General features: G+C 45.1%; 1 protein-coding gene across 2 annotated transcripts in view; it reads right to left on the reverse strand.

Moving 5' to 3' along the window:
• Nucleotides 1–26,619, reverse strand: part of GNB2 (G protein subunit beta 2) — a 176,234-nt gene that overhangs the window by 11,783 nt on the left and 137,832 nt on the right. For both annotated transcript variants that reach the window (XM_029580386.1, XM_029580387.1), the window contains exons 8-9: nucleotides 16,536–16,737; nucleotides 16,043–16,259 (exon numbers count right to left, since the gene is read on the reverse strand). In XM_029580386.1, the coding sequence (XP_029436246.1) occupies nucleotides 16,043–16,259; nucleotides 16,536–16,737 (419 nt within the window). The remainder of the gene's footprint in view (nucleotides 1–16,042; nucleotides 16,260–16,535; nucleotides 16,738–26,619) is intronic.

Raw genomic sequence — 26,619 nt, forward strand, 5'->3', positions numbered from 1 at the left:
TACTGTGAGCTGTTGTGTGCGTGCTTGAGAGCATCGAGCGTGCTAGGAAGGCTAATGTTTCTGCTCAATCCTTGGGTAGAAACGCCCTTGTAAGGATGGTGTTCAACTCTGCTCCTATGAATTGGAGCAAGTGGGACGGTATGAGGTGGGACTTTTGATAATTTATGAGAAATCCCATGGCGTGAAGTAGAGCAATGGTTTGATTGAGAGAAGTGATTGCTCCCTGTTGAGACTGACTTCTGATGAGCCAATCGTCTAGATATGGGAAGACATGTACACCTTATTTGTGCAAGTGTGCTGCTGCTTCTACTGCCAGACATTTTGTGAATACTCTGGGAGCAGAGGCAAGTCCGAATGGCAGAACTTTGTATTGAAAATGTTGATGACCCACCATGAAGCGCAGGTACTTGCGATGAGGAGGGAATATTGGAATGTGAGCATAAGCGTCTTGAAGATCCAGAGAACAAAGCCAATCTTCCTTTTGAAGGAGTGGAAGCATGGTACCTAGGGATACCATTCTGAATTTTTCCTTCTTCAGAAATTTGTTTAGATTTCGGAGGTCTAGGATGGGCCGTAGGCCTCCTGATTTCTTTGGAATGAGGAAATATCGGGAGTAGAATCCTCTGCCCCGCTGAGACTGGGGCACTGGTTCTATGGCCCTGGATTTCAGAAGGGTGGATAATTCTATTTGAAGTTGAGGAATGTGATTTCTGCTGGTAGGAATCAGAGGTGCTTGAAGCTCTGTAGGTATTGTTAGAAAGTTGAGCTTGTAGCCGTGGAGTATGATGGAAAGAACCCATAAATCTGTTGTTATGGTTTCCCATGTACTGTAGAATTGGGATAATCTTCCTCCCACAGGTAAGTGGGGTTGAGGATTCAGAGATTGGCTGGGTTCTCTGGAGGTATTTTCAAAAACCAGCTGTGGGACCTGTTTGAGCAGGGGGTGCAGGTCTGGTTGTTCTTTGTTGGCGAGGTTGTGGCCTGTTCTGAGATCTTGGTTGGCGAGGCCTTGTTGCCGGTGGATAGTATCTTTTAGGCCGGTAATAGGGCCTGCGAATATCCCTTCGCTGGGTACGACGTACAGCGTGGGTAGCGGTATCATGAGGTATGGAAGATAATTGCCTTAAGGTCTCCGTATGTTCTTTAAGTTGCGAGACTGCTTCCTGAACTTTAGTGCCAAACAAGTTATCCCCCATACAGGGAAGGTCTACTAATTTTTCTTGGACCTCTGCTCTGAGGTCTGATGCTTTTAACCAGGCCCATCTACGAGCACTTATGCCAGAAGCTGCTACTCTTGAGGCTGTCTCAAAAGAGTCGTAGGTGGCCCTTACTTCATGTTTGCCGGCCTCAAAAGCTTTTTGGATGAGATGTTGTGCTGGCTCTCTGAATTCTTGGGGCAAAGATGGTATGAATTCCTCCATCTGCTTCCAGAGGTTCCTTTGGTACTGCGTAATGTACAATTGGTAGGCTGCAATCTTAAAATTGAGGATTGCACCTTGAAAAACTTTTCTTCCCAATGTGTCCAGGAACCTGTTATCTTTCCCTGGAGGATTAGAGGAGTGCACTCTCGATCTTTTTGCTTTTTTCTGTGCTGATTCTACCACCACAGAAGAATGCAGTAGCTGGGATTTCTGGAATCCCGGTGCAGGCTGGACTAAATAGGTGGAGTCCATTCTTTTATTGATGGGAAGAACTGAACAGGGATGTTCCCACATTCTCTGTTGAAGTTGAAGTAGAATATCATGGACAGGTATTGCCATGACTTGCTTGGGGGGAATCTACGAATTGTAGTACCTCAAGAGTTTGGTGACGGAGATCCTGGTCAGATTGTAATTTGAATGGGATAGAGTCGGCCATCTCCTGGAGAAAAGAGGAGAAAGTAAGGTCTTCTGGTGGAGATTGCTTTCTTGGTTGAGGAGGAGACGGTTCAGACATAAAGGTTTCTGATGTGTCAGAACGTGAGTCACTCCAGGAGTCATATTCTGGAGTATGAGGACTTGGTTTTTTAGATGGATGTGGAGGAGGTACACCCGAAGGTCCTGGAATGGGATCTTGTGTAGAATCCTCCTCTTCCACCGGGTTTGAAGGTAGAGAATCCAGAAGATCTTGATATTTTTTCTAAAGTATCGAATATAATCTTGCTTCAGATGATGGTTCCTCTATAGAGGAAAAAGGCATCGTGGATTTAGTCTTTGTCATCGTTGGAATCGATGTTTTGTCTCTCGATGACTGCCCCATAACCATGGAGGGTGTATACGGCGATGCTTGTCGAAAATGAGCAGGAAGCATCGATGGTGTACTGGTTGAAAATGAGGGCATCGAGGTGAATGTCGTCATTCGCACTGGAGGAAGGAACGAGTCCGGAATCCGGATGGAGCCTTGCGGTGCTATGTTTGATGTAGACACGGCAGTGAGTGGAATAGATCCAGTCTGTGATGTTGAATAAACCTCCATTGTTGAAAGAATGGTTGGCATCGGGACGGTGCCCGGCATCGAGAGAGTTCCCGGCATCGGGTCGGTACCCGGCATCGGGAGAAGTCCCGGAATCGCTGGCAGCATCGATGGAAGAGACTTCGGTACTGATTGTACCGGCATCGGTGAAGTCGATGTTAAAGGAGATGTCACCGGCATCGGCTGAGGTGCCGGTAGTTGATCCTTAATCGCTTGTAAAACCGCCTCTTATGTAGGCTGCGATATCCTGTGGCATCGACGAAGGTGGTGCCACCGGTGGAAGTGTCGCCGGAGTAGGCCCTTCAGGCACCGAGGGTATAGTAATTTTAGGCCGTTTTGGGTACGGTTCTCCTCGGTCAAGTGCAGACGGTGAGGTCGGGGCGTGTTTGTGGCGATGCTTGTGTTTAGGCCGGACGTCTACTGCCGAGCGTATCGACGATGTCGACGGGGTAGGGGAGGATTTATCTCCGGAACCGTCATTTCGGCGTCTTTTTAACAGTACCTTTTTCGATACTCCAGATGGTGAAGATTTCGAAGAAGTTGCCGGAGAAGGAGTCAGTTGTAAGCTGAATAGCTGCTGGATCTTCTCCTGGCGGAGCTTACGGCCTTTTGGCGTCATTTCTTGACATTTCTCACACGATGAAATGTCATGTTTCTCTCCGAGACAGCGAACGCACTCTTTGTGCGGATCAGTAATCGACATTGTGCGGTTGCACTTTGGGCATTTTTTTGAACCCTGAGGACATCCTTTCTTCGAAGGCCGTCGATAACAGAAATTGAATTTTTTTTTTTTTTTTTTGAAATCGAAATAATTCACCAGCCGGTGATGAGAAAAAGTTTTGTTTGAGACCCCTAATGGAGAAGTATAGTATCACTGAGGTAACTCAGAGGGCTCCGATATCCGTGCTGCTGTCCAGCTGCGTGGAAAAACGAAGACTGAAGTGAGACCCCTGTGGCAGAGAATATCATGGCATGCTGGGCATGCCCAGTAGCCTCAGGCTACCAGTCAAAAGTTTCTAGAAACTTTGACAGAAGTTTTCCCGCACTAGGGCTCCGTTACTGACGTCACCCATATGTGAGGACTAGCATCCTGCTTGTCCTGGGATAAATACAGTATCTCCCTCTCTACCTCCCTTCCTCTGTATGAAAATCCCTCTCTCCCCTGCCAAGAATCTCCCTCTCTCTCATCTTCCATCCCCCCCCCAACCCCACCTTACCAGCAGTGGCTCCAGGCTTCTGTGGGGGGGGGGGAGGAGGCAGGATCTGAAGCCTTCCAGCAGTGGTGAAACCTCTACGGCAAGCATCAGCTCCGTTTTCGGGCGGGGGACGGACAGCAAGCTTTTTTTTTTTTTTTTTAATGCCCAATTTGATAGGCCGCGCTTCGCGTCCATCCCCCACCCAAAAAAAGAGCCGGTTTGCAGCGAAACGTGAGTTTTTTGTTTTTTTATTTTAATGTCCGGTTTGGTAGGCTGTGCCCGTCCACCGCCCGAAAACAGCTGGGTTGCGGCGAAACTGAGCGTTTTTTTTTTGGTTTTTTTTTATTTTTAATTTTAATTCCCGGTTTGGTAGGCTGCCCTCGCTGGAAAATGGAGCTGGTTTGCGGCGAAATGGTGAGCTTTTACTTTAATTCTCTAACCGCCGAGGGAGAGGTTTCTTGAGGTCTGTGACGCTACATTCGCTCCATAAGACGCACAGACATTTTTCCCCCCACTTTTGGGGGGAAAAAAAGTGCATCTTATGAAGCGAAAACTACGGTACATACTCACAGATTTTGATAAAGTCAGCTGTTTGAAAATGGAGCCTCTGTTCTCAGTTCAGCTTCACAAAAAATGGCCATGCAGTTCAAAACACACACTAATTAAAATTAATCTTATTAATTGAAAATGGAATCCATTGGTCTGCAATACGGAATCACATTTAATTCTTAAGTGTTTCAAAAGAACCAAAGTCTCTGTTGCAAAATATGTAAAGAACACCTCCTACATATTTATGTTCACTTTAGCTAAACTTGCAAAACACATTTGGTTCTTAGATTTTATAAAGGACCAAATGTTCTGTCAAATATGAAAATGAGAACTGTTTGTATTTTCTTAACCACTTTTATCAAAAAATGAAGACCATTCTATGGCTATATTTTATCCATAAGGTTGAACTGTATTGTAAGCGGAACATCCATGTCAAAATCTGATCTCTAGCGCCTTCTCTAATATCACATTTGATTTTATCAATAGCAAAATATAGCCATGGACAAACTTTGGACCAGAAATTTTGGGACTTTATTATACATGTATTAAGTCGATAAAGACATGTGATAATACATATAAATTAAATTGATAAAATTAATATTACATATAGGAAATAATTTTATATGAAATGATTAGTAATTGTATAAATGATGTTTTCAATTTATGTATAGCTATTTTAAAATTTGTGGATTAAGGCTTCTCTCTCTCTTTACTAGTCAGCCAATAGGAAAAATTAATTTGGATAACTGATAAGGTAAAGATTAGATTGTGTATTACATGTAAAAGTTCTATGCTGGGATTCATCTGATGTCATCCATTTGTGAAAACTGCCATCCTTCTCCTCAGAGAAAGGAAAATTGGTTCTTACCTGCTAATTTTCGTTCCTGTAATACCACAGATCAGTCCAGACCAGTGGGTTATGCATCCCTACCAGCAGATGGAGTCAGAGAGCAAACCTTTGGGCACTGCTACATATCCGAGTGTGCCACCTGCAGTCCTTCAGTATTGGCCTGTACCCAAGCCTACATCAACTAACCGAACTAACGGGCGAAGAGGGTTGGAACCTAAACAAAGCAGGCAACCCATTCGCTCATAACCAAACACACCAGAAGTAGACCACCTTTGAACCTGCTCCTTCAAGAGCATCTGCAATAGGAAGATTTAATTCAGCAAAATCAATCTAGCGTAAAGCAGTCTTTTGGAATCTGAAAAGGGGTGGGCCTCTGGACTGATCTGTAGTATTACAGGAATGAAAATGAGCAGGTAAGAACCAATTTTCTTTTCCTGAATACACCCAGATCAGTCCAGACCAGTGGGATGTACCCAAGCAACCCTACACTGGGCGGGAACCCAAAAGACCCGCGCGCAGTACACTCACCAAAGGACGATTCATCTTGCGCCCTAACGTCCAAACGATAATGCTTGGTGAAAGTGTGAAGGGAGGACCAAACCGCTGCACTGCAGATTTCCTGAGGCGAAAGAAGCTGACACTCAGCCCAGGAGGTAGCTTGGGCCCTAGTAGAATGAGCCCTCAGACCCAAGGGCGTCTGATGCCCTTGGACAACATAGACCGAGCAGATAGCCTCCTTAATCCAGCGCAAAATTGTAGCCTTAGAAGCCTTGTCACCTTCTAAGGTCCGCCAAATAAGACAAACAGATGATCTGAACACCGGAAATCATTGGCAACCTCCAAATAGCGCAAGAGAACTTGACGCACATCCAAAAGATGAAGATCTTTCTCCTGAGGGGAATCCCGGGACCACTGCGGGAACCCTGGCAGGTCCACCGCTTGATTGACATGAAAGGCAGACACCACCACCCAGGAGGTACAGGGGTAGGTACTGCTGAATTTCCCTCTCCCATGGATGACCCAATCCCGGGGGTACTCAGATCCGGGGTACGTCCAGTTAAAAGGCTGTAGCTAACCCATTCTCTAAATGGGAGAAGCCAGGCTTAACAAAGTCCGGGGTGGCCAACACTCCCAGGGCTTCCTCACAGTGCTGACATAAGCAAGAATCTAGGTCAAACTGTGCAGCCCTAATATGACAAGCAGTACAGAGAGAAAAAGGCGCTTATGTTTCTTGGCTGCCGGAGCCATTGGTGGTGGTAACTCTGTATTCTGTAGGTTCATGCTTAAAATTTTATGTGCACAGAGTTTGGGCACTTAGGTGGGATGCGGCGAGGCACACGCTGTATTCTGCATTTAGTAGGTTGTGCGCACAGCGCATACCGATGTTCTATGAAGGGCAATAGGGCAGCACAAAGACGCACGCAAGATGGCACCGCCGCGGCCTACCACGTGGTGTGCCGACCAAGCCTAAAGTGGGGTATAGCCCACCGGGGAGGGGGGCTGCCCACTTCCCCTTACCCCGAGATTGGGGATGATGTCGGTATGGTGCGCCAAGCAAGGAGACCAGAGGAAGTCTCACCGAAACCCCTCTAAATGTCTCTAAATCGGGAGGTACATTTTTTTTTTTAACTTAACTGGGCTCAGCACTTATTGGCTGAGTACAGAGACTGTCTCCGGCTGCGGGGGGAGAGGGCTTTGGCCGTCACCACTGCACTTTGCTTCCTACACCCTCTGCCTTTCAGCTGCTTAAGCAGCAAAGTCCACACCGGATACCGGACCAAAGCACACCTCTGAGGGATCTCGGAAATTGCCTCAGGAATTCTTAAATGGGGGAGGGACCTTTAAGTATCACCGCAGGAGATCGGGTCTCAATTTTTTCCTCCAATTTAAATGTAGAATTTCTCCTTCTAAAAAGTACAGCAATCCCCATAGGGAGAGGTACATCCACCATCTGCTGGAGAAATACTGAACGGCTTAGGTCACTGCAGGGGTGTATCTAGGATGACATCAGCTTTGAAACCTGATTCAGCCTCCATCTGTTGGCAGGGAAGCATAACCCATTGATCCTGAGTCCATCTGGCTACATGCTAGGAAATTTCAAGTGATTGAGTACAATGAGAGCTGGAGGGTGGGGTGGGTATGGTAGGACGGGGCAGGACCTCGAACAACAATCAAATCTACACCACTTGCTGCAGGCATTTCAGTATCCAGCAGGCATAAGCGCCATCAATTTTAGCACCCAAGGAGCCCCTTCAATCATGGATCCCCAGCTATCAAAAACAAATAAACCTTCACCCCAAAAGGTACAAGACATTTTCCTAGCTAATAGACAACCTAACCTCAGTCACAAATGCAGGCCATGAGTATAAATAGTAAGGTGCAAACAGCTAGACTGGAAACCACTAAAAGCTAGACTCAAATGCAGTGCAATAAATCGAAAACAAATCACCATTCCTCATAAAACAAAGTCAAGAAATATAAATCAATCAATCACAACATTGAGAAAACCATATTAATAAAAAGCATATTTCAAACATGACAAATAGAACACCACCTAATAATTACGAATAAGGATTAAAAAAAACAAAACAAAAAACTGTACACTTTTCCCCAAAATCAAATATTTCAAAAGAACAGACATATCAAACACCCAATAAATTCTCCCCCTCTCCATACCTGGAAAAAGCAAGTTTGCTTACGGTGTTTTTCGTAGATAGCAGGATGAATTAGCCATGCTTTCTGAGCACGTCCCTCTGGCTGGGGGGAGCTTGACAAAGATGACAGAGCTTTGCATCCTCTCTCGTGCTGCGCCATTTTCTCCTCAGTCTATTCCAAAGCATGTCCGCGAAGTGTGAAGAAGAGATTGTCTGGGGTCAGCATGGCTAATTCATCCTATCTACAGAAAACACCGTTTATGGTAAGCAAACTTGCTTTTTTCCCCTGCAGATAAGCAGGCTGAATTAGCCATGCTATCTGGGAGTCCCCAGCTGAAGTTTGTAAGCACAGTAAGAGTCCTTGCCGGAACGTGGCGCAGTTCCCAAGGATGAGTGAAACATGCAGCACTCAACCTGGTCCAGAGTAGCGGACAGTCTTCTTACTTGGTCCCTAACTGGAGAATTGATCTGCCCCTCACTGCCGCTGCTTGCTGGTCAAGACAGTAATTGGAAGTGAAAGTATGGAGCGAGAACACATAGCGGCTTTGCATATGTTTATTATTGGAACCCCTCATAGATGGGCTACTGACACTGCCAACATTCTTACTTGATGGGCCTTTGGTGAATTGATCAGTCTCTGATCTTTTACTGTAACAGAACTGAATGCATTGCGAAATCCAAGTTGAGAGAGTCCTCTTGGAGACCGGCAGACCCGGGGCATTCGGGTTGAATAAAACGAATAGCTGTGAGGCTCTAGCCTCAGAGTGCGTTTGAGATGAGTGGGTTCGGGGGATAAGCATAGAGAAGTGCGTCTTGCGCTAGCCGTCTCTGGTTGGGGTATACTGAGCAGAACGTCTGTACCTTTTTGTGCTCCTTAGTGAAAAGATCTACACATGGGAGGCCCCAAGTCTGGAAGAGAGACTCCACCACATACTGGCGAAGCTCCCATTCGTGTGGATGGAAGATCCTGCTTAGCTTGTCCACTCTGGAGTTCTCTATCCCGGGTAGGTAAGTTGCTGAAGGATGATGGAGCGCTCCTCCCCCCCTTCTAGGATGCGTACTGTTTCCCTGCACAACATCCAGGAACCGGACCCTCCTTCCTTGTTTATGTAGAACATCGCAACCTGCTTGTCCGTGTGAACTCTTTGAACGTGTGTATGGCATTTCTGATCGCTCAGAGCTCTAGGAGGTTTATCTGCTGGAGACTCTCCCAGCGAGACCAGAGTCCTTGTGTTCATATGTGATCCAAATGGGCTCCCTTACTCCTTGCTTGAGGCATCCGTGGTGAGGATCAACTGATGAGTTGGGGGGTGAAGCAGCACCCCAATGTAGAGAGCTGAGGGGCGTAAACACCAGTCCAGGTCCGCTGTCATGCTTCGGGTTAGACATACTCGCCAGGACAGCAGATGTGAGAATGCCCTTCCCTGAGCTGTACTTATGCGGGCACCAATAAACTGTAAGTTCTGCATTGATCGGAGACTGGACTTTCCTAACTGATAATCAAGCCAAGTCCCTCTAGGCACTGGATTGTAGTCTGTAGGTTGCTCTGAAGGGTGGCAGGCCGTGCTGCCACTAGCAACCAGTCAAGGTATGGGAACAACTGGATTCCCTATTTCCTGAGGTGGGCCAATACTACCCCAAAGCATTTGGTGAAGACACTCGGGGCAGACAAGAGACTGAAGGGGAGTACTTTGTAGTCATAGTGGCATTTATTGACCTGAAAGCACAGGTACCGCCAAGAGGAACAGTGCATAGGAATGTGAGTGGGTGCATGCTTGAGATCCAGCAAGCACATCCAATTGTTGAGCTATAGGAAAGGAAGGATGGGCTTGAGATGTCATCTTGAACTTCTCTTCTTCAGGAATATTTTGAGAGCTCTTAAGTCCAAGATTGGGCGGAGTCCTCCCGATTTCTTGGGATCTGTTTTGAGAGCTGGCTTCTATAAATTGCACCAGTTGTGCCCTTTCGAATCACTTTTACAGCCTAGTGACTTTCGAACTGTAGTTCAATTATTGATTATGCAACTCCTCGATTATTGCAATGGACTGTATCTAGGCTTGCTACTTACCACTATTACATCAATACAGCTGCTACAGAATGCTGCTGCCCAGCTGATTTTGGTGTGTTTGATTAGGGAGCACATTACTCCCAATATTGTTCCAACTTCACTGACTCCCTAAATAGCTAAGGATTAGATATAATACTGTGCTACTGATATTTAATTTGTTTGCCCTAAATTCTTTTCCTTGGATTAGGAATTTAAGATTTACTGTTCCACAAAAACTTTGTGCTCCTCACAGAAATCCCTACTAGAGGTATCTTTATTGCACCAAGCATGTTTTGTAAGACTCAGCAGCATACATTCTCAATAGCTGCTCTGAATTTGTGGAACAGTACTTCACATGACCTAAGATCCATATCTTGCACGAAAACATTTGTCAGTTAGACTTTCCTATTTATAGAAGCATACCTGCTAAACGTTGCATACCCACAAGGAGTATCTCAGAAAGAATTTCTTTATTGTGCTTTGTTTACTTTGTTTTTATCTTATATTTAAAGATGCTTTTATATTGTGTGATTATTGTATTTTGTTTGTTCTCTTGTAAACTGCCTAGGGCTATCACATAGGTGGCATAGAAATAAAGAAACCTAAACCTAGTTCATAATCACATGGTAATTGTTCAAATTATTTCAAAGCTTGGTGGCAACACATGAGGGGTGGGGGGAGTTGGCAACTGGACTACGTATGGGATCCTATCCATCCAGGAAGAAGGAGAACCAAGGAAGAACCAAATAAAAACTGAGTGGATAAGAAGTGATATCCTATGGCTGGTAGCTGGGATATATCATGCTTCTATGGCCGGTACTGATATATATATTTGGCAGTGTAGTCAGAATGACTAGGCAGACTGGATGGGCCAATTATCTTTTTCCACTATCATCTACTACGTTCTATACTTTTTAATAGTACATCATTCAGTTTCCAGCCTTTCTTTGTATGGGGAGATCCAAATCAACATTCAGTAGAAGCATGGTCTGCTAGTAATATAAACCCAATTCTATGGCTTGTTACAGCAGACAGGTGTGTCACACTGATATTTACCAGTGGATTTGTGTGGCTCTGGAATACAGTATTGAATTCACATCCCATACTACCATGTTTCCCCGAAAATAAGACAGTGTCTTATATTAATTTTTGCTACCAAAGATGCACTAGGCCTTATTTTCAGGGGATGTCTTATTTTTCCATGAAGAAGAATTCACATATATTGTTGAACAAAAAAATGAACATTTATCATATTCTGAATAGTTGTCTGGTTATGCTGGTTTGTGATGACAACTAACTGTGAATCCTGCAGGGTAAAAAAATCACAGCTGCATGCTCTGGTGTTCTGTGCGACGGGCATGCTCCCAAATAAAAACTTTGCTAGGTCTTACTTTCGGGGGAGGTCTTATTTTCAGGGAAACAGGGTACCTAGTATGTATGTCTTCCACTGCATCAAACAGTTTTTCAAAATACAATATAGTTTTGCTACTAGGGATATAAACAAAGAATATGAGAACATACGAATTTGCTGTACTGGGTCAGACCAAGGGTCCATCAAGCCCAGTATCCCTGTTTCCAACAGTGGCCAATCCAGGTCACAAGTATTTGGCAAGATCCCAAACAGTAAACAGATCCCATGCTGCTACTGCACAGTGATCCCATGCTGCTACTGCACAGTGATAACAGTTCATGGGCTTCTCCCTCCAGGAGCTTGTCCAAACCTTTTACAATCCTAGAGGCGCAGTCCATATGTATTCCACGCATTAAGAAAGGTGGAAGGAAGGCAAAACGATTTACCGTCATGGTTAAAAGGTGAGGTGAAAGAGGCTATTTTAGCCAAAAAAACATCCTTCAAAAATTGGAAGAAGGATCCATCTGAAGAAAATAGGATAAAACATAAGCATTGTCAAGTTAAGTGTAAAACATTGATAAGACAGGCGAAGAGAGAATTTGAAATGAAGTTGGCCATAGAGGCAAAACCCATAACAAAAACCTTTTTAAATATATCCAAAGCAAGAAACCTGTGAGGGAGTTGGTTGGACCATTAGATGACCGAAGGGTTAAAGGGGCTCTTAGGGAAGATAAGGCCATTGCAGAAAAACTAAATGAATTCTTTGCTTCTGTGTTTACTAATGAGGATGTTAGGGAGATACCAGTTCCGGAGATGGTTTTCAGGGATGATGAGAGTCAGACGAACTGAATGAAATCACTGTGAACCTGGAAGATGTTTTTGACACTAAATTGTTACTGTTCTATGATGGCACATGGTTAATTTGTAATCTATACCACTCATATTTTTCATTAACGTGCCTTTTTGTAAACCGTTGTGATGTTATCTAACTCAACGATGGTATAGAACAGTTTTTAAATAAATAAATAAAGATGTAGTAGGCCAGATTGACAAACTAAAGAGTAGCAAATCACCTGGACCGGATGGTATGCATCCTAGGGTACTGAAGGAACTCAAAAATGAAATTTCTGATCTATTAGTTTAAATTTGTAACCTATCATTAAAATCATCCATTGTATCTGAAGACTGGAGGGTGGCCAATGTAACCCCAAGATTTAAAAAAGGCTCCAGGGGCAATCCGGGTAACTATAGACTAGTGAGCTTAACTTCAGTGCCGGGAAAAATAGTGGAAACTATTCTCAAGATCAAAATTGTAGAGCATATAGAAAGATTTGATTTAATGGAACACAGTCAACACGGATTTACCCAAGGGAAGTCTTGCATAACAAATCTGCTTCTTTTTTTTTTGAAGGGGTTAATAAACATGTGGATAGAGGTGAACCAGTAGATATAGTGTATTTGAATTTTCAGAAGGCGTTTGACAAAAGTCCCTCATGAGAGGCTTCTACGAAAACTAAAAAAGTCATCGGATAGGAGGCGATGTCCTTTTGTGGATTACAAACTGGTTAAAAGACAGGAAACAGAGAGTAGGATTAAATGGTCAATTTTCTCAGTGGAAAAGGGTAAACAGTGGAGTGCCTCAGGGATCTGTACTTGGACCGGTGCTTAGCCGGAAAGGAATACGACGAGTGAGGTTATCAAATTTGCGGATGATACAAAATTATTCAGAGTAGTTAAATCACAAGCAGACTGTGATACATTACAGGAGGACCTTGCAAGACTGGAAGATTGGGCATCCAAATGGCAGATGAAATTTAATGTGGACAAGTGCAAGGTGTTGTATATAGGGAAAAATAACCCTTGCTGTAGTTACACGATGTTAGGTTCTATATTAGGAGCTACCACCCAAGAAAAAGATCTAGCATCATAGTGGATAATACTTTAAAATCGGCTCAGTGTTTTTTTGACTGCTGCAGCACAAACAGAATGTTAGGAATTATTAGGAAGGGAATGGTTAATAAAACGGAAAATGTCATAATGCCTCTATATCGCTCCATGGTGAGACCACACCTTAAATACTGTATACAATTCTGGTCGCCACATCTCAAAAAAGATATAGTTGCGATGGAGAAGGTTCAGAGAAGGGCAACCAAAATGATAAAGGGGATGGAACAGCTCCCCTATGAGGAAAGGCTGAAGAAGTTAGGGCTGTTCACAGCTTGGAGAAGAGACGGCTGAGGGGGATATGATAGAGGTCTTTAAGATCATTTTATTTATTTAGTGCTTTTTTATACAGACATTCATGATACAGATCATATCATATCGGTTTACAAGGAACAAGGGGGAAATAACGTTAACATTAACAAAGATAGCGAAAAGTTACAATAAAATAAGGGTACTCGAACTGGGAAGAAGAGGAGCCAGAGGCAGAGGTAACTCGGAACTAAACAATATCAAGTCATGTACAATATCGGAATTGGGGTGCATCGACTAGAGGGCCTTGGAGTGTTACTGTAGCTGGCCAAGTCTTGAGTTTTTTTTCTGAGAGGTCTTGAACGAGTAGATGTGACTCAGTTATTTACACTTTCGAATAATAGAAGGACTAGGGGGCATTCCATGAAGTTAGCAAGTAGCACATTTAAGACTAATCGGAGAAAATTCTTTTTCACTCAACGCACAATAAAGCTCTGGAATTTGTTGCTAGAGGATGTGGTTAGTGCAGTTAGTGTAGCTGGGTTCAAAAAAGGTTTGGATAAGTTATTGGAGGAGAAGTCCATTAATGGCTATTAATCAAGTTTACTTAGGGAATAGCCACTGCTATTAATTGCACCAGTAGCATGGGATCTTCTTACTGTTTGGATAATTGCCAGGTTCTTGTGGCCTGGTTTGACCTCTGTTGGAAACAGGATGCTGGGCTTGATGGACCCTTGGTCTGACCCAGCATGGCAGTTTCTTATGTTCTTTTTCAAATCCAGCAATGCTAACCACTTTAATCACATCCTCTGACAACAAATTTCAGACATTAATTGTGCACTGAATGAAAAAGAATTTTCTTTGATTTGTTTTGAATATACTACCTCCTAAATTCATGGAGTGTCCTCTAGTCTTTGTATTTTCAGAAAGAGTAAATAACTAATTTAACATTTATCCATTCTATTCCACTCATGATTTTATAGACCTCTATCATATCTCCCCTCAGCCATCTATTCCCCAAGCTGAACAGCCCTAACCTCTTTAACCTTTCCTCATAGGGGAGCCATTCCATCCCCCTTTATCATTTTGGTCACCTTTCTTTGTATCTCTATACCTTTTCCAATGCAACTATATCTCCAGGCCATGTACACTGTGGGGTAGATTTTATAAATCTACGCGTGCGTACTTTTGTTCGCGCACCAGGCCACGTGTATCTTGTAAAATCCGGGGTCGGCGCGCACAAGGGGATGCACATTTGTGCAACTTGCGCGCGCCGAGCCCTGTGCGCGCTGTCCGTTCCCTCTGAGGCTACTCCGAAATCGGAGCAGCTCGGAGGGAACTTTTCTTCCACCCACCCCACACCTTCCCCTCCCTTCCCCTACCTAACCCACCCCCCGGCCCTATCTAAACCTTCCCCCTACCTTTGTTGGGAAAGTTACGCCTGCCAGAGGCAAGTGTAACTCTGCGCGCGCCAGCAGGCTGCTGGCGCACCATCACCCGACCCAGAGGCCTCGACCACGCCCACGGGCTGGCACCACGCCCCCGAAACACCCCAAAATTCGCGCCGTGTCTCCCGGGGCTTGCGTGCGCCGCCGAGCCTATGCAAAATAGGCTCGGCACGCGCAGGGGCGTTTTAAAAGGGTTACGCGCACCTTATGCGCGCAACCCTTTTAAAATCCGGCCCTGTGCACATATATTGTGCCAGACAAATAGCTGCCACGGAATAAAACGGACACTCGCAGAGTAAGCATCCGTTTTGATAAACGCACACAGCCATGTCTCCTGTGCGCCCGATGCCAAGGATGCACTAGGGACACACAATTTATCCCTAGTACATCCATTTTAGTGCGATGGCTTATTTACATATTGCATCGGGCAAATAAGAGAGATGAATGTGCGCGCGTTAAAAAAAACAAAACACATGCTCCCAGTTTGGATGCACATTTTTTACAAGCACTTTATTGCATCGGCCTGCTAAAATCTGAATACAGCAACAGCAGCTAAAGAAATACCTCAGGGAAAGAAACAGCAACACACAGACACAGGACAGCTAAAGAAAGAGGGCGAGTAGCGCTCTCCGAGGTGGCTAGTTATTGTGCCCCTCAAAAAGTGATGAAAACCAGCAGCAAAACAGTTTTTATGGTAGTTATAGGCCCAGTGATGGATTTAGGATTCTGCTGCCCCTAGGCACTGTTGGTGCTGTCACTCACCTGCCCCACCCCAGAAAAGGGACAACAGAGCAGAAATTCTAGGGCACAGCCTTCTTTGTTCTGCTCATATCTGGTCCAAACTCACCTCCTCCTCTCATGTCCCTGAATGACAGGAAGAGAGGGGCTGAATTAGGGAGCAGATAGGAGCTGTGTGCTTTGGTCAAACTCAGTGCTCCTGTTCTCTGCAGAGAATAGGAGAGAAGGGCTGGAATATGGAGTAGAGCAGCTTTTCTTTGCTCTGTCCTTTCAAGTCTCACCCCACCCCTCCACTACTGGGCTAGATCAGGAAGCAGAGGGCTGTTCTCTGCTGAGTGAGATTTAGCACAACTGGGAGACAGCAAATCACAGCTGGCTGCTGCCCCCCAGATTTTTGCTGCCCTAGAATAGGCCTAGTGTGCCTATTGGCAAATCCAGGCTTACATAGGCCACTGGCCTTCAATTACTCTATATAGCTTCTCTTTTACCAGGAAGCAGCGCTTTGTCTGTGGGAACCCAAGTAACTTCTGTTTGTCTGTGAAACATGATAATAGCCAGCTCTTACCTGCACGGTCGCCCTTCATGGAGTCCCAGATATTGCAGTTAAAATCATCGTAGCCAGCCAGCAGTAAGCGGCCACTTTTTGAGAATGCCACTGAGGTAATGCCACAGATAATGTTATCATGCGAGTACATCATGAGCTCCTGATCTGCCCGCAGGTCAAAGAGTCGGCAAGTAGCATCATCTGAGCCTGTCGTGAAGGCATTTCCATTGGGGAAAAACTAAATAAAAGAAAAGAGAATGATACAGTTAGACCAATGCAGTTTATCCGGGATACCAATGGGCAACCCTCCCCCACAACACACACTGCTTCACCATGGTACAGACAGAGCACAGGAAGCTCACACTGCCACTGCCCTCACGTGTACACACACACATACACACAGCCTTACTGCAGAACATGTACAGCACAGGCAGCAATACTGGAAGCTACAAACTCAAAATGCTCCACCACATAAACAGGCACAGCATGGGCAGCAGCCCCTGATGCTACTTACACAAACAGCATTGATATCAGACTCATGGCCAGTGAAAGTCTGCCGACACATGCTGTCCCTGATGTCCCAGAGTTTGATGGATGCATCACATGCACCCGATACAAAGGTCCTCATATCTGGAGCGAGGGAGAGGCTCATAACATCACCACTGTGACCCGTGAACGTGGTAGTCTGCTGTCCAGTTTCAATATCCCATAAAGCACTGTGTAGCAAAAAAAGAAGTCAGACTTGCCACAAAAACAGAGTTGCTTACCTATCACAGGTGTTTTCTGAAGATAGAGGAATCACTAGTCACATATGGGTGTTATGGTTATTGTTTGGCATAGATCAAACTTTTCCCAGAGCTTTCTAGGTTTAAAAAAAAACAAAACACACTTCTGGTCATGTCTGAAAGTTCCCATGCTCTTCTATCTCCGCAGCATGCTTTAGTTTAATTAAGGGAGGAATGAGGACATTTTTGATTAGCAATTCCCCTGTTTTCAGAGAACACCTATTGCAGGCAAGAAACTTTATTTTCTCTGAACACAAGCGGAATCACCACTCACACATATGGAGGAATTCCTAGCCAAGGGGATCCTCAATAAAGAAGGGAAATGACAAACAAAACTCTGCTAAAAGAGTTTTAATACAAGGATAACCCAAAATTATAGAAATGTCCCTTAACATCCAATGAGACCTTGCCCAAACCTGCAATTGAACAACTTCCAAACACCCCCCCCCCTCCCCCAAACTCTTTTTTTCTTGCTCTGGAGTCACTGGAACACAAAAAAGCCAGTCAGGCATAACTGGGGGGAAAATTATACTATCATAACCTTCAATGTAGGCATTTGCAATACATAAAATATCCAAACAATATTCAATAATTAAATCATGGATCATAATATATTTCCCCATTATTGATTTACCACAGAGTAAGGGGGAAGAGACATAAATTAAGCAAGAATTTAATAGAACACCGGGACATAATAGGTTAGCTTATCTATAAATCTAAAATAGCGATCATCATAGATTATCTGCCCTGTAATAATAGGGATCGGAATCATCCCTTGACAGGAGGCTAAAGGTATAGCTTCTCCACAGCTACACCTAACAGCAGCAACAGAAAAACCTATACCAGTAGCTCAGTCACAAGACCTTAAACCCTAGGGTGAGCTGGAAATGTTTCTTTTGTTGAAAAAAATTTGTTTCCTTGGTTCCTGATTTTGGCATCTCCTAAAAGAGGAGGGTGGATCAGAGATAGAATTAGAGAGTTTGAAGCACTATGCGGTGGTCTTTTAAAAATCCAGTGACTCTGTGCACACGTTTCCAAAGAGCCTTTCCTGCACATCAAGTAAGCCATGAGTCTGCACTCATCTATTATCATCGCAAAGGCTCTTGATGCTGTTTCAAGAATACAGGTTGAACAGACAATTTCTCAGACTCAACCTTCTCCCAATAGTGAATGAAATTCACTTTGATCCCCCTGAGGGTGGAAGCCATGTCTGTGCCATCTCCAAGACAGAATACAAATATTGGACCAAGTAGGTCTGGGTAGGAAGTTATGCGATGGGGGGAGTGTCTTCCAATCAAATCAATTGGTTATGGCTTTAGCTATTATCTGCACAAATTATGAATAGGAAAGATTCTCAGGTGGAAACCCATTCCTTGCCTGAAAAGGATATTACAAAAGGTGGTCAGAGGAGTAATCCCCTTATGAATGAAACTCCTCCAACTTGTAGGAACCCCACCCCCCAAGACATTTCTGACTCATTCTTAGTAAAAACAGGAGGTGTTATCCAAGTGTGAGTCGGCCTATGGATTGACTGTCTCTCAACCCTGAAGGATTAGCAAAGCTTACCTCTCAAAGCCCATTTAGCTCTGACTCAATGCATTTGACTCTGAACCAGATTCTCAGTGCTGAAGGGAAGGTTGCAGTAAGTGGTTCACTTGATGCTCCAAGTGGGGTAGATCTAATTGATATCTGACGCTTTGCATATGCTGAACAACTCTCTCTGCTATTCTCCAATCAAGATCCTCCTTGAAGATTTCCAAACCAAAAGATATGAGAAGCCTCAGTAGGTGGCTTGATATCTTCAAAAGACTCTTCAGGTATGCCAAAAGCCTGAAGCTAGACCTCTTGAGCCCACCGTGGGAGTTGCCCTGGATGAGAGGCAAACATAACCTCCAGATATAGCTACTTTGGGGGTTGGAATATATACCCCATGATCCCCTAACTCTCAGAGCCATGCAAAGGGGGATTAGTACCATTGCTCATGTCTCATCTTGCTAAATTTGATTGCCCTGGATGACATCCTCGAGTAAGTGGTAGAATGAGTCAAATCATTATCCTTACCCAAGCACTTGAAATGGATAGTGTGATGATCTGTTATGGACATCCTTCTGTCTACCCTTTTGGACAATATCTGAAAATGCCAACCACCTTTTACATAAATCTCACTCTGGTTATTTATGAACTGCAACCGCACATAGAAAAAAATAGTATGATAAGGGTTATTTATCAAAACTGGCTCCTAATCATATCAGTGCCTTTGTTTCACCATCAAACCTTCCTTATTTAATACAGTCCATTATCTTTTTTATGATTTTAATTTAATTACAAGTAAAAATACTTAGCTTATCAAATCCAGCTGCAGCAAAAAGTTCATCCCAACATGTTTCAAAGATGCATCTTCTTCAGGGGCAATGTTATACAATTAATGCTGCTGTGCTCAAACAGTGGCACAGGACATGGCTCCACACTGCAACCATGGCTTTTTTTTTTTTTTTAAACCTCAGCATGACCTGGAACCAGGCCCCGAAGCTGACCTGTGCGGCCTTCGTGGGCTTCAGACCTTTCGAGTAGGTCCGTGTCCCCCCCCCCCCCCCCCCCGTACAAGAATTGCACACAGGGACAGGGAGTCCAGGTAGGCAGACCACGTGCCACAGGTTTTAGAAGCCTCCACCAGAGATTTTTCAGCCATTTGCGTTCTGCTGCGAATCCCTGGGGAACCGCCCGAGTCAGGCCCGAAATGCAATCCAACAAAAATAGTCCAGTCCCTTCAAGCAGTCGCACGGGAAGGCAGCCAGCAGAGAAGGAAGCCTGAAGAAAAAAACAAAACCAAAATGGTCGCCACCGCTAAAATTAGCTCAGCCCTGCTGAGCAAGCACGAGGATCGAGGCCCTGATTCCCTGCTGGGGCAGGGCAGGACCCACAGCCCTGAACCCGCTGCCTGATCCCTGCCCTGGAGCCCTCTGATGCTCGAGGAGCTGCCGGGCACCCGGCAGAGCTGCTGACAAGAAGCAGGGAAAATTTATTTATTTTTTTTAAATAAAACTTAGCCAAACTAAAAAAAAAAAAAAAAAAAAACTTTCTCCAAAGGGACTACACTTTCCTGGGTCAGCAGACACTCCAAGGGAGGCTTCGGGACCGCTGAGGGAGCCAGTCCCCTGGCTAAATTGGGGGTCCCAGGGTCCTCGGGCTAGTACTGCCAGGGGTATCCAACCCCCCTGTTCACTAGGCTCTACCTGAGGGATGCCAACATGGAACCTGGCACCTCGGGGAGCAAACACCTCCAGAACTCAGCCAAGAGCTGCAGGTATGCACCACCACCATCTGCTGGAGACAGAGAAATACTGAGGAGCTGCAGGTGGCACACTTGGTATATAGCAGTGCCTCGAAGCTTTGTTCTCTGCCTCCATCTGCTGGTGGGAGTGCATAACCCACTGATCTGGGCATGTTCAGGAAATACAATTATATTAAAAACATAAAAAGATAGTAGACTGTATTAAATGATAAAAAGACACCAAGATATTGTAGTGATTTAAGCCAGAGGTGAGTCTCTGTGCTGTAAAACTTTGGGTGTTTTCCTTAAGGTGTGAAGGTTACTTTGCAGGAAGTAAAAGGAAACTACATTTCCCAGATGCCCTGGTAGTCAGCCCCAGAAAGGGTTGGGGGCAGGGAAACAAAGAGGCAGTGTCTTCCTAGGGAGGGGTAGTCTATCTCACATAAAGAGAGCAGCCCTCCAGAAAGGGGCAGGCAATTCAGGAGAGCTCAATGGAAGGCGAGGAAGATGGAGAGGCTGAGGCAGAAGAACAGTGCCCAGGCACACCTTTATTCTAAAGCTAAGTCAGCTCTAAGATATCTCTTTCCCTTTTCATTTCTGTGCAGCAGTTTGTTGAATAAGAGTCTCTAGCACTGTTATGGGTTAATTAGAGTGGCTAGGTCTATTACTGAAGAAGCAAAGGTAGAACGTTTTATTTAAAAGTTGAGAGCACTAATTTTTGTGATTGGGAACCAAGTAGGAATTACTATGAAGAAAAGGAAATGTTTTGGGGGTTAACAACACTATGAGCTAGTAGCTGTGTAAAAAGGGTTGTTGTATTAAACTATGGCAGCTGTTGAGAATGTAGAGATTACTTACCTGATAATCTCGTTTTCCTTAGTGTATGCAGATGGACTCAAAACAAATGGGTATAGTGTGCTCGTGCTAGCAGTTGGAGACGGATCTGACGTCAGCACGGGTACATATACCCCCACAGGAAGTGCCGCAAATCAGTAATCTTCCTTGCAAAAGCTGTAGCTGACCAATCAATTAAATGAACAGGATTACCCTGACCGATTTATAGTAGCTGGAGACCGCCAGTGATCACAACCGGAAGGCGTCGACACCCGGCAGGGTAGATGGCCTATTATAAGAAAACATGGCTTACCGTGAGTCGGTGAATCCCCATGTATGCCGGCAGCCGGGCGCAATGCTGAATCCATCTGCATACACTAAGGAAAACGAGATTATCAGGTAAGTAATCTCTACATTTCCTAGCATGTAGCAGATGGACTCTAAACAAATGGGATGTACAAAAGCTACTCCCGGACTGGGCGGGAGGCTGCCCGAGGACAGTGTAGGATTGCCCTCGCAAATGCTGTGTCCTCTCTGGCCTGGACGTCCAGACGGTAGAATCTGGAGAAGGTATGGAGGGAGGACCATGTCGCTGCTTTACATATCTCTGCAGGCGACAGCAGCTTAGCTTCTGCCCAAGAGGCCGATTGTGCTCTGGTAGAATGAGCCTTGACCTGTAGAGGTGGTGGTTTTCCCGCCTCTATGTAGGCTGCCTTGATCACTTCTTTAATCCAGCGGGCGATGGTTGGCCGTGAGGCTGCTTCCCCTAGCTTCTTCCCGCTGTGCAGGACGAACAGGTGGTCCGTCTTTCGTACTGCTTCTGACATTTCCAGGTATCTGGACAGCAGTCTGCCGATGTCGAGATGGCGTAGCATTCGACCTTCCTCAGACTTCTTCAAACCTTCCGTGGTAGGCAAGGATATGGTTTGGTTGAGGTGAAAGTGTGAGACCACTTTGGGTAAAAAGGATGGAACTGTACGAAGATGGATAGCCTCTGGAGTGATTCTGAGAAATGGATCACGACAGGATAGTGCTTGTAGCTTGTAGCTCTGAGATGCGGCTTGCTGAACACACAGCCAGCAAGAACACCATCTTCAAGGTTAATAAACGGAGGGACAGGCCTCGAAGGGGCCTGAAGGCTGATCCCGCCAAAAATTCCATTCCAGATCGATTAGCTGCTGTGCTGCCTGTAAGAGGGGAAAATGGTGAGCCGGTTGGCGCAGGCCCTCTAACAGGGGGTTCATTTTAGGGCCCCCTGGGGTATCCTGGCCCGGAATGGCCAGCTCCGATAGGCATTGCGAGACCAGGCCTGAAAGATCCTCTTTCTGAAAGAAGCGCCTCATAGTCCGATATGGCTCTATCTCCGAGGGAAGTTCACCCTCCTCGGGGGGCTCCTCACTATCCTGGGAGCAATCCGAATCCCCATAATTGGGGCTGTCGGTAGGCGAGTGGCCGTGCCTAGGTCTCGAGGGGCCAGGTACCGGATCCACCGGAACAGAAAGATCCATTCAAGGAGCAGACTGCATCTGGACAAAGGTGTGAATCCCCTTGAATAATTCCACCCAGGAAAGTGAAGCCGGATCTGGCCGTATGGGCACCAGGTCTCTCGGGTTTCCTGGTTGCTCGCCACGGCCCGCTAAGTCCGGTGTGCTCCCTGAGGAACGCTGGGCTGGGGCCGGTCCTGTCCTAGAACTCCCATGGCCTCCTCACATTGGGCACATAGTGAGTCTGCTCCCTCGCTCTGTGTAGCTCTGAAGTTGCATGCTGAGCAGAGGCTTAGAGCTTTCATGCCAGATTCTGGAGGTGCCGGCCCTGCGGCCGCATGGGCTTTCTTATGCTCCATTCGCCTGAAATCCGGTGTCACCCAATAAGTGCGCCTAACAAGAGCACTTAACAGCATGCGCCTATCCACGGGTGTCTCATAAACGTGCGCCTATACACGGGCGGCTCATAAACGTGCGCCTATACACGGGCGGCTCATAAACGTGCGCCTATCGCGTGCGCTAACAACGTGCGCCTATTGCGTGCGCTTAGCTTAGTAACGAGCGCTCAGCGGCGAAGTTGAGTAGGCAGGCAAAATGGCAACCTCCTTGGCGTGCTGCCCCGTAGGCAGGCCCAGCGAATCCACACTTCCTCGGAGACCAAGTAAAGATATACGCCTTACCTTGTCTTCGGCGCTTCCTGGTTGCAACCCGGGCGGTCTCCGGCTGCAGGGGGAGTGTACCTTCAACCGCTGCGCATAAGGAAGTGCGCCCGCTGCCTCTAGTCTCGCTCGGGGGCCAAGCCGCGCCCGAGCCCTTCTCACTTGGGGGCCAAGTCCATGCTGGGACCGAGGCTGCCTCTAGGCCGCGCCCGAACTCGTCTCGCTCGGGGGCCAAGCCGCGCCCGAGCCCTTCTCACTCGGGGGCTAGGTCCCTGCCGCGAACCGGCCACCGGACCGAGGCACTTGCATCCGAGGGACCACGGAAGTCAGCTCCTGTGGGTGAGGGCCTCACCACAGGAGTGCAGGGCTTGTCTTCAATAGGTTTCTTCTAGGAATTTAGTCGTTAGAATTTGGAAACACGCTCAGCGAGCGTGAGGTAGCTCCAAACTGCTTTGGAGATGGAAATTACTGATTTGCGGCACTTCCTGTGGGGGTATATGTACCCGTGCTGACGTCAGATCCGTCTCCAACTGCTAGCACGAGCACACTATACCCATTTGTTTTGAGTCAATCTGCTACATGCTAGGAAACTGTAATTAGGGCCATGTAGCTGGCCTAGGGAGCCCTTCTTTTAATGGGGTTTTTCCAGTACTACTTTATATCTGGGAGAATTAGGAGTTACTGTTGTATTAAACCAGCTTTGCCTATATGTATGTTGAAGGAAAGCATAGTAGAGCATAGAGAAAGAAGCTTGTTTTATTTTAACAAATCACTGGTTTAAAAGGATAGGAAACCCACGTTCACATTGATTGGGTAGAAATGCATTTCAGGCAATACTTTTATGTTGTGTGTGACTTCTCTTCTGTGAAGTTTGTTTCAATAAACTCCAGAGCACTATATGAAGCTACTGCCTGGGTGTAATACCTTATTTTAAGTTATGGTAAAAGGGTGCCATGCCTGGAAGGTGACTCTTACTTTTAGTATGGAATGAGTACAGACCTGTCTCAATCGCCTAGCTTTATGAGGGCCTTCCCATATAAGTAACTTTAACCAATAGCCTCCTTGCCTAAAGGTTACACTGTCAGTATTACTCACAGGAGAAACTTCAGTGTTGACTCTGCTACAAAGGAATCTGCTGCAGCAGTCCTTGAGAATAAGCTTCTAAGCCTGAAGTCACCCCAAAGGACCTGCCACTAGGGGCGCCACACCCACCACAATATATTATGATTGGGAGGCAGTTTTGATAAATACCCCTTATTGTACCATTTTTTTTCTATGTGCAGTTGTGGTTCATGAATTATGAGTGAAATTTCTGGATGTGTTTAGCAAGTTCACTTTGGGTTTGGAGGTATGTGTTTGCTGTTTTGACCACCTTTTTCAGACAGCACTTCTGGTGATGCTATGCATTTGACTGGATGTTTGTGAGGTGATTCCAAGAGAATCCTTAATTATCTACCATCTCTTTGTGTTTCTACTTTTTTTAACACTTTTCTTCTCTGTGATTAATTTCCCTCTCCTGTGGACGTGTTTGTACAAGAGGGAGAAATGACCTCCAAGCCATCCTGCACTCCATGTGAGATGAGAAAAGCAATGGATAACAAGATGGCAATGGATCAGGACAAGGCTGCGGCCAACAGGGTAGAAGTAATGATGTCGAATGAGATGATTCTTAAGACTACAAAGAGGGTCTTGATGGCATTAGAGGACTGCTTAAGTAAACTGCAGTCCACTATGGACAAGATTAGAGAGAGTTTTCAGATACATGCTCAGAAATGTCTTCCACCAAGCAAAGAATCACATCACAAGAGTATCCTTTGTGACTGTATGTGCTTGAACTTGTCTTTCATAAATAATGGCATTGCTGATATTCCTATGTGTATGTAACGCTGCAGTATGGCCCGAGTCTATGGAGAGTACATTCAGTTCCCTGGCTGATGGCAATGTCCCAGCTAAAGTGACAAATGGGATGCACATATTTCACATCTGCATCTCTCAAACCTATCTATGATTTCTGTTTTATTTATTTATTTATTTTGGTTTTTTTTATATACCGGTCTTCTTGCATTAGATGCAAATCAAATCGGTTTACATTGAACAATTAAACTTGCTTGAAAGCATTACATGTAACAGAGAACAACTAACATGAAACCTGTAGGAACAATAATAAAGCATAGAGTTTGAATTATTCATCTTAACCAGATGCCTTGCCGAAAACCAACGAGGAATTAAAAAATTAAATAACAGATGGATGTATCGAGAGAAATAGGGCTTGGGAGTAATGAGAGGATAATTATAAGGGAGGAAGTGGGGATGAGAGGGAAGGGGAAAAAGAAGGATAGAGGGACCAGAAAAAGGTGGAAAAAAAGGAGGGATTAGAGGGAGGAATAATACAAAAGGAACAAACAAATCAAATTTGCCATGGTAAGTCTACTGTAAGTAATCAGGGAAATGCTAGATTAAATAGCCAAGTTTTCAGTTTTTTCTTGAAGGATTGATGGCAGGGATCCTGTCTAAGGTCTGGTGGAAGTGAGTTCCAATGAGAAGGACCTGCCGTGGAAAGAGCCCTATTTCTTAGTGGAGTTTTGGCTTGAGGGACAAAAAGGGAGCCTTGATAGGCTTTTCTTATTGGTCTCTTTGATTTGTTGGTGTGGAACTGAAAGGTAAGATCAATTGGAGCTAAGTTGTTTAAGGATTTGTGTATGATGGTCATGGCTTTGTAGAGGACTCTGTATTTAATCGGAAGCCAGTGAAGCTTGTAGAGAATGGGTGTAATGTGGTCTCTCTTATTCGAATTGGTCAGGATCCTGGCTGCTGAATTTAGTAACATTTGTAGAGGCTTGATGGAGTTGGCTGGAAGACCAAGTAGCAATGCGTTACAATAGTCAACTTTGGAGAGGATGATTGATTGAAGGACAAGGTGGAAATCGTGTGAGTGCAAAAGGGGTTTTAGCCTTTTCAGAACTTGTAATTTGAAAAAGCATTCTTTAGTTGTGTTATTTACAAATCTTTTGAGGTTTAGATGATTGTCCAAAAGCACGCCTAGATCTCTTACGTGAGAAGTGTTTTTGAGGTTGTCCAGGATAGTTGCAAGAGGATTAGGATTGGAGGAAATGTCTTTTTGTGATTGATCAATTATAATGTTGGATGTCTCTCTAGGAATGAAGTTGTCATCCTGGGAGATGAGGTATTCCGTTTTTTGCTTGTTGATGACAAGGTTAAGTTTGGTAAGGAGTGAGCTGATTTCCTGAAAGCAATATTCCCAGAAAATTAAAGTGTTTTGAAGGGACTTCCTTATAGGGATTAGAATTTGAATGTCATCTGCATATATAAAATGTTTGATTTTCAGCTTAGAAAGCAGGAAGCAGAGGGGTAGAAGATAAATGTTGAAAAGGGTTGGGGAGAGGGAGGAACCTTGTGGAACTCCTAGGTTTGAATTATTTGGCTTAGATTCTTTGTTATTAATTTTTACCTTGAATGATCTGTTGCTGAGAAATGAACAAAACCAATCTATGGCAGTGCCTGAAATACCAATGTCGGCTAGTCGGTCCAGAAGGATTGAATGAAT

Source organism: Rhinatrema bivittatum, chromosome 16 (genome assembly GCF_901001135.1).
Source record: "Rhinatrema bivittatum chromosome 16, aRhiBiv1.1, whole genome shotgun sequence".
Taxonomy (NCBI): domain Eukaryota; kingdom Metazoa; phylum Chordata; class Amphibia; order Gymnophiona; family Rhinatrematidae; genus Rhinatrema; species Rhinatrema bivittatum.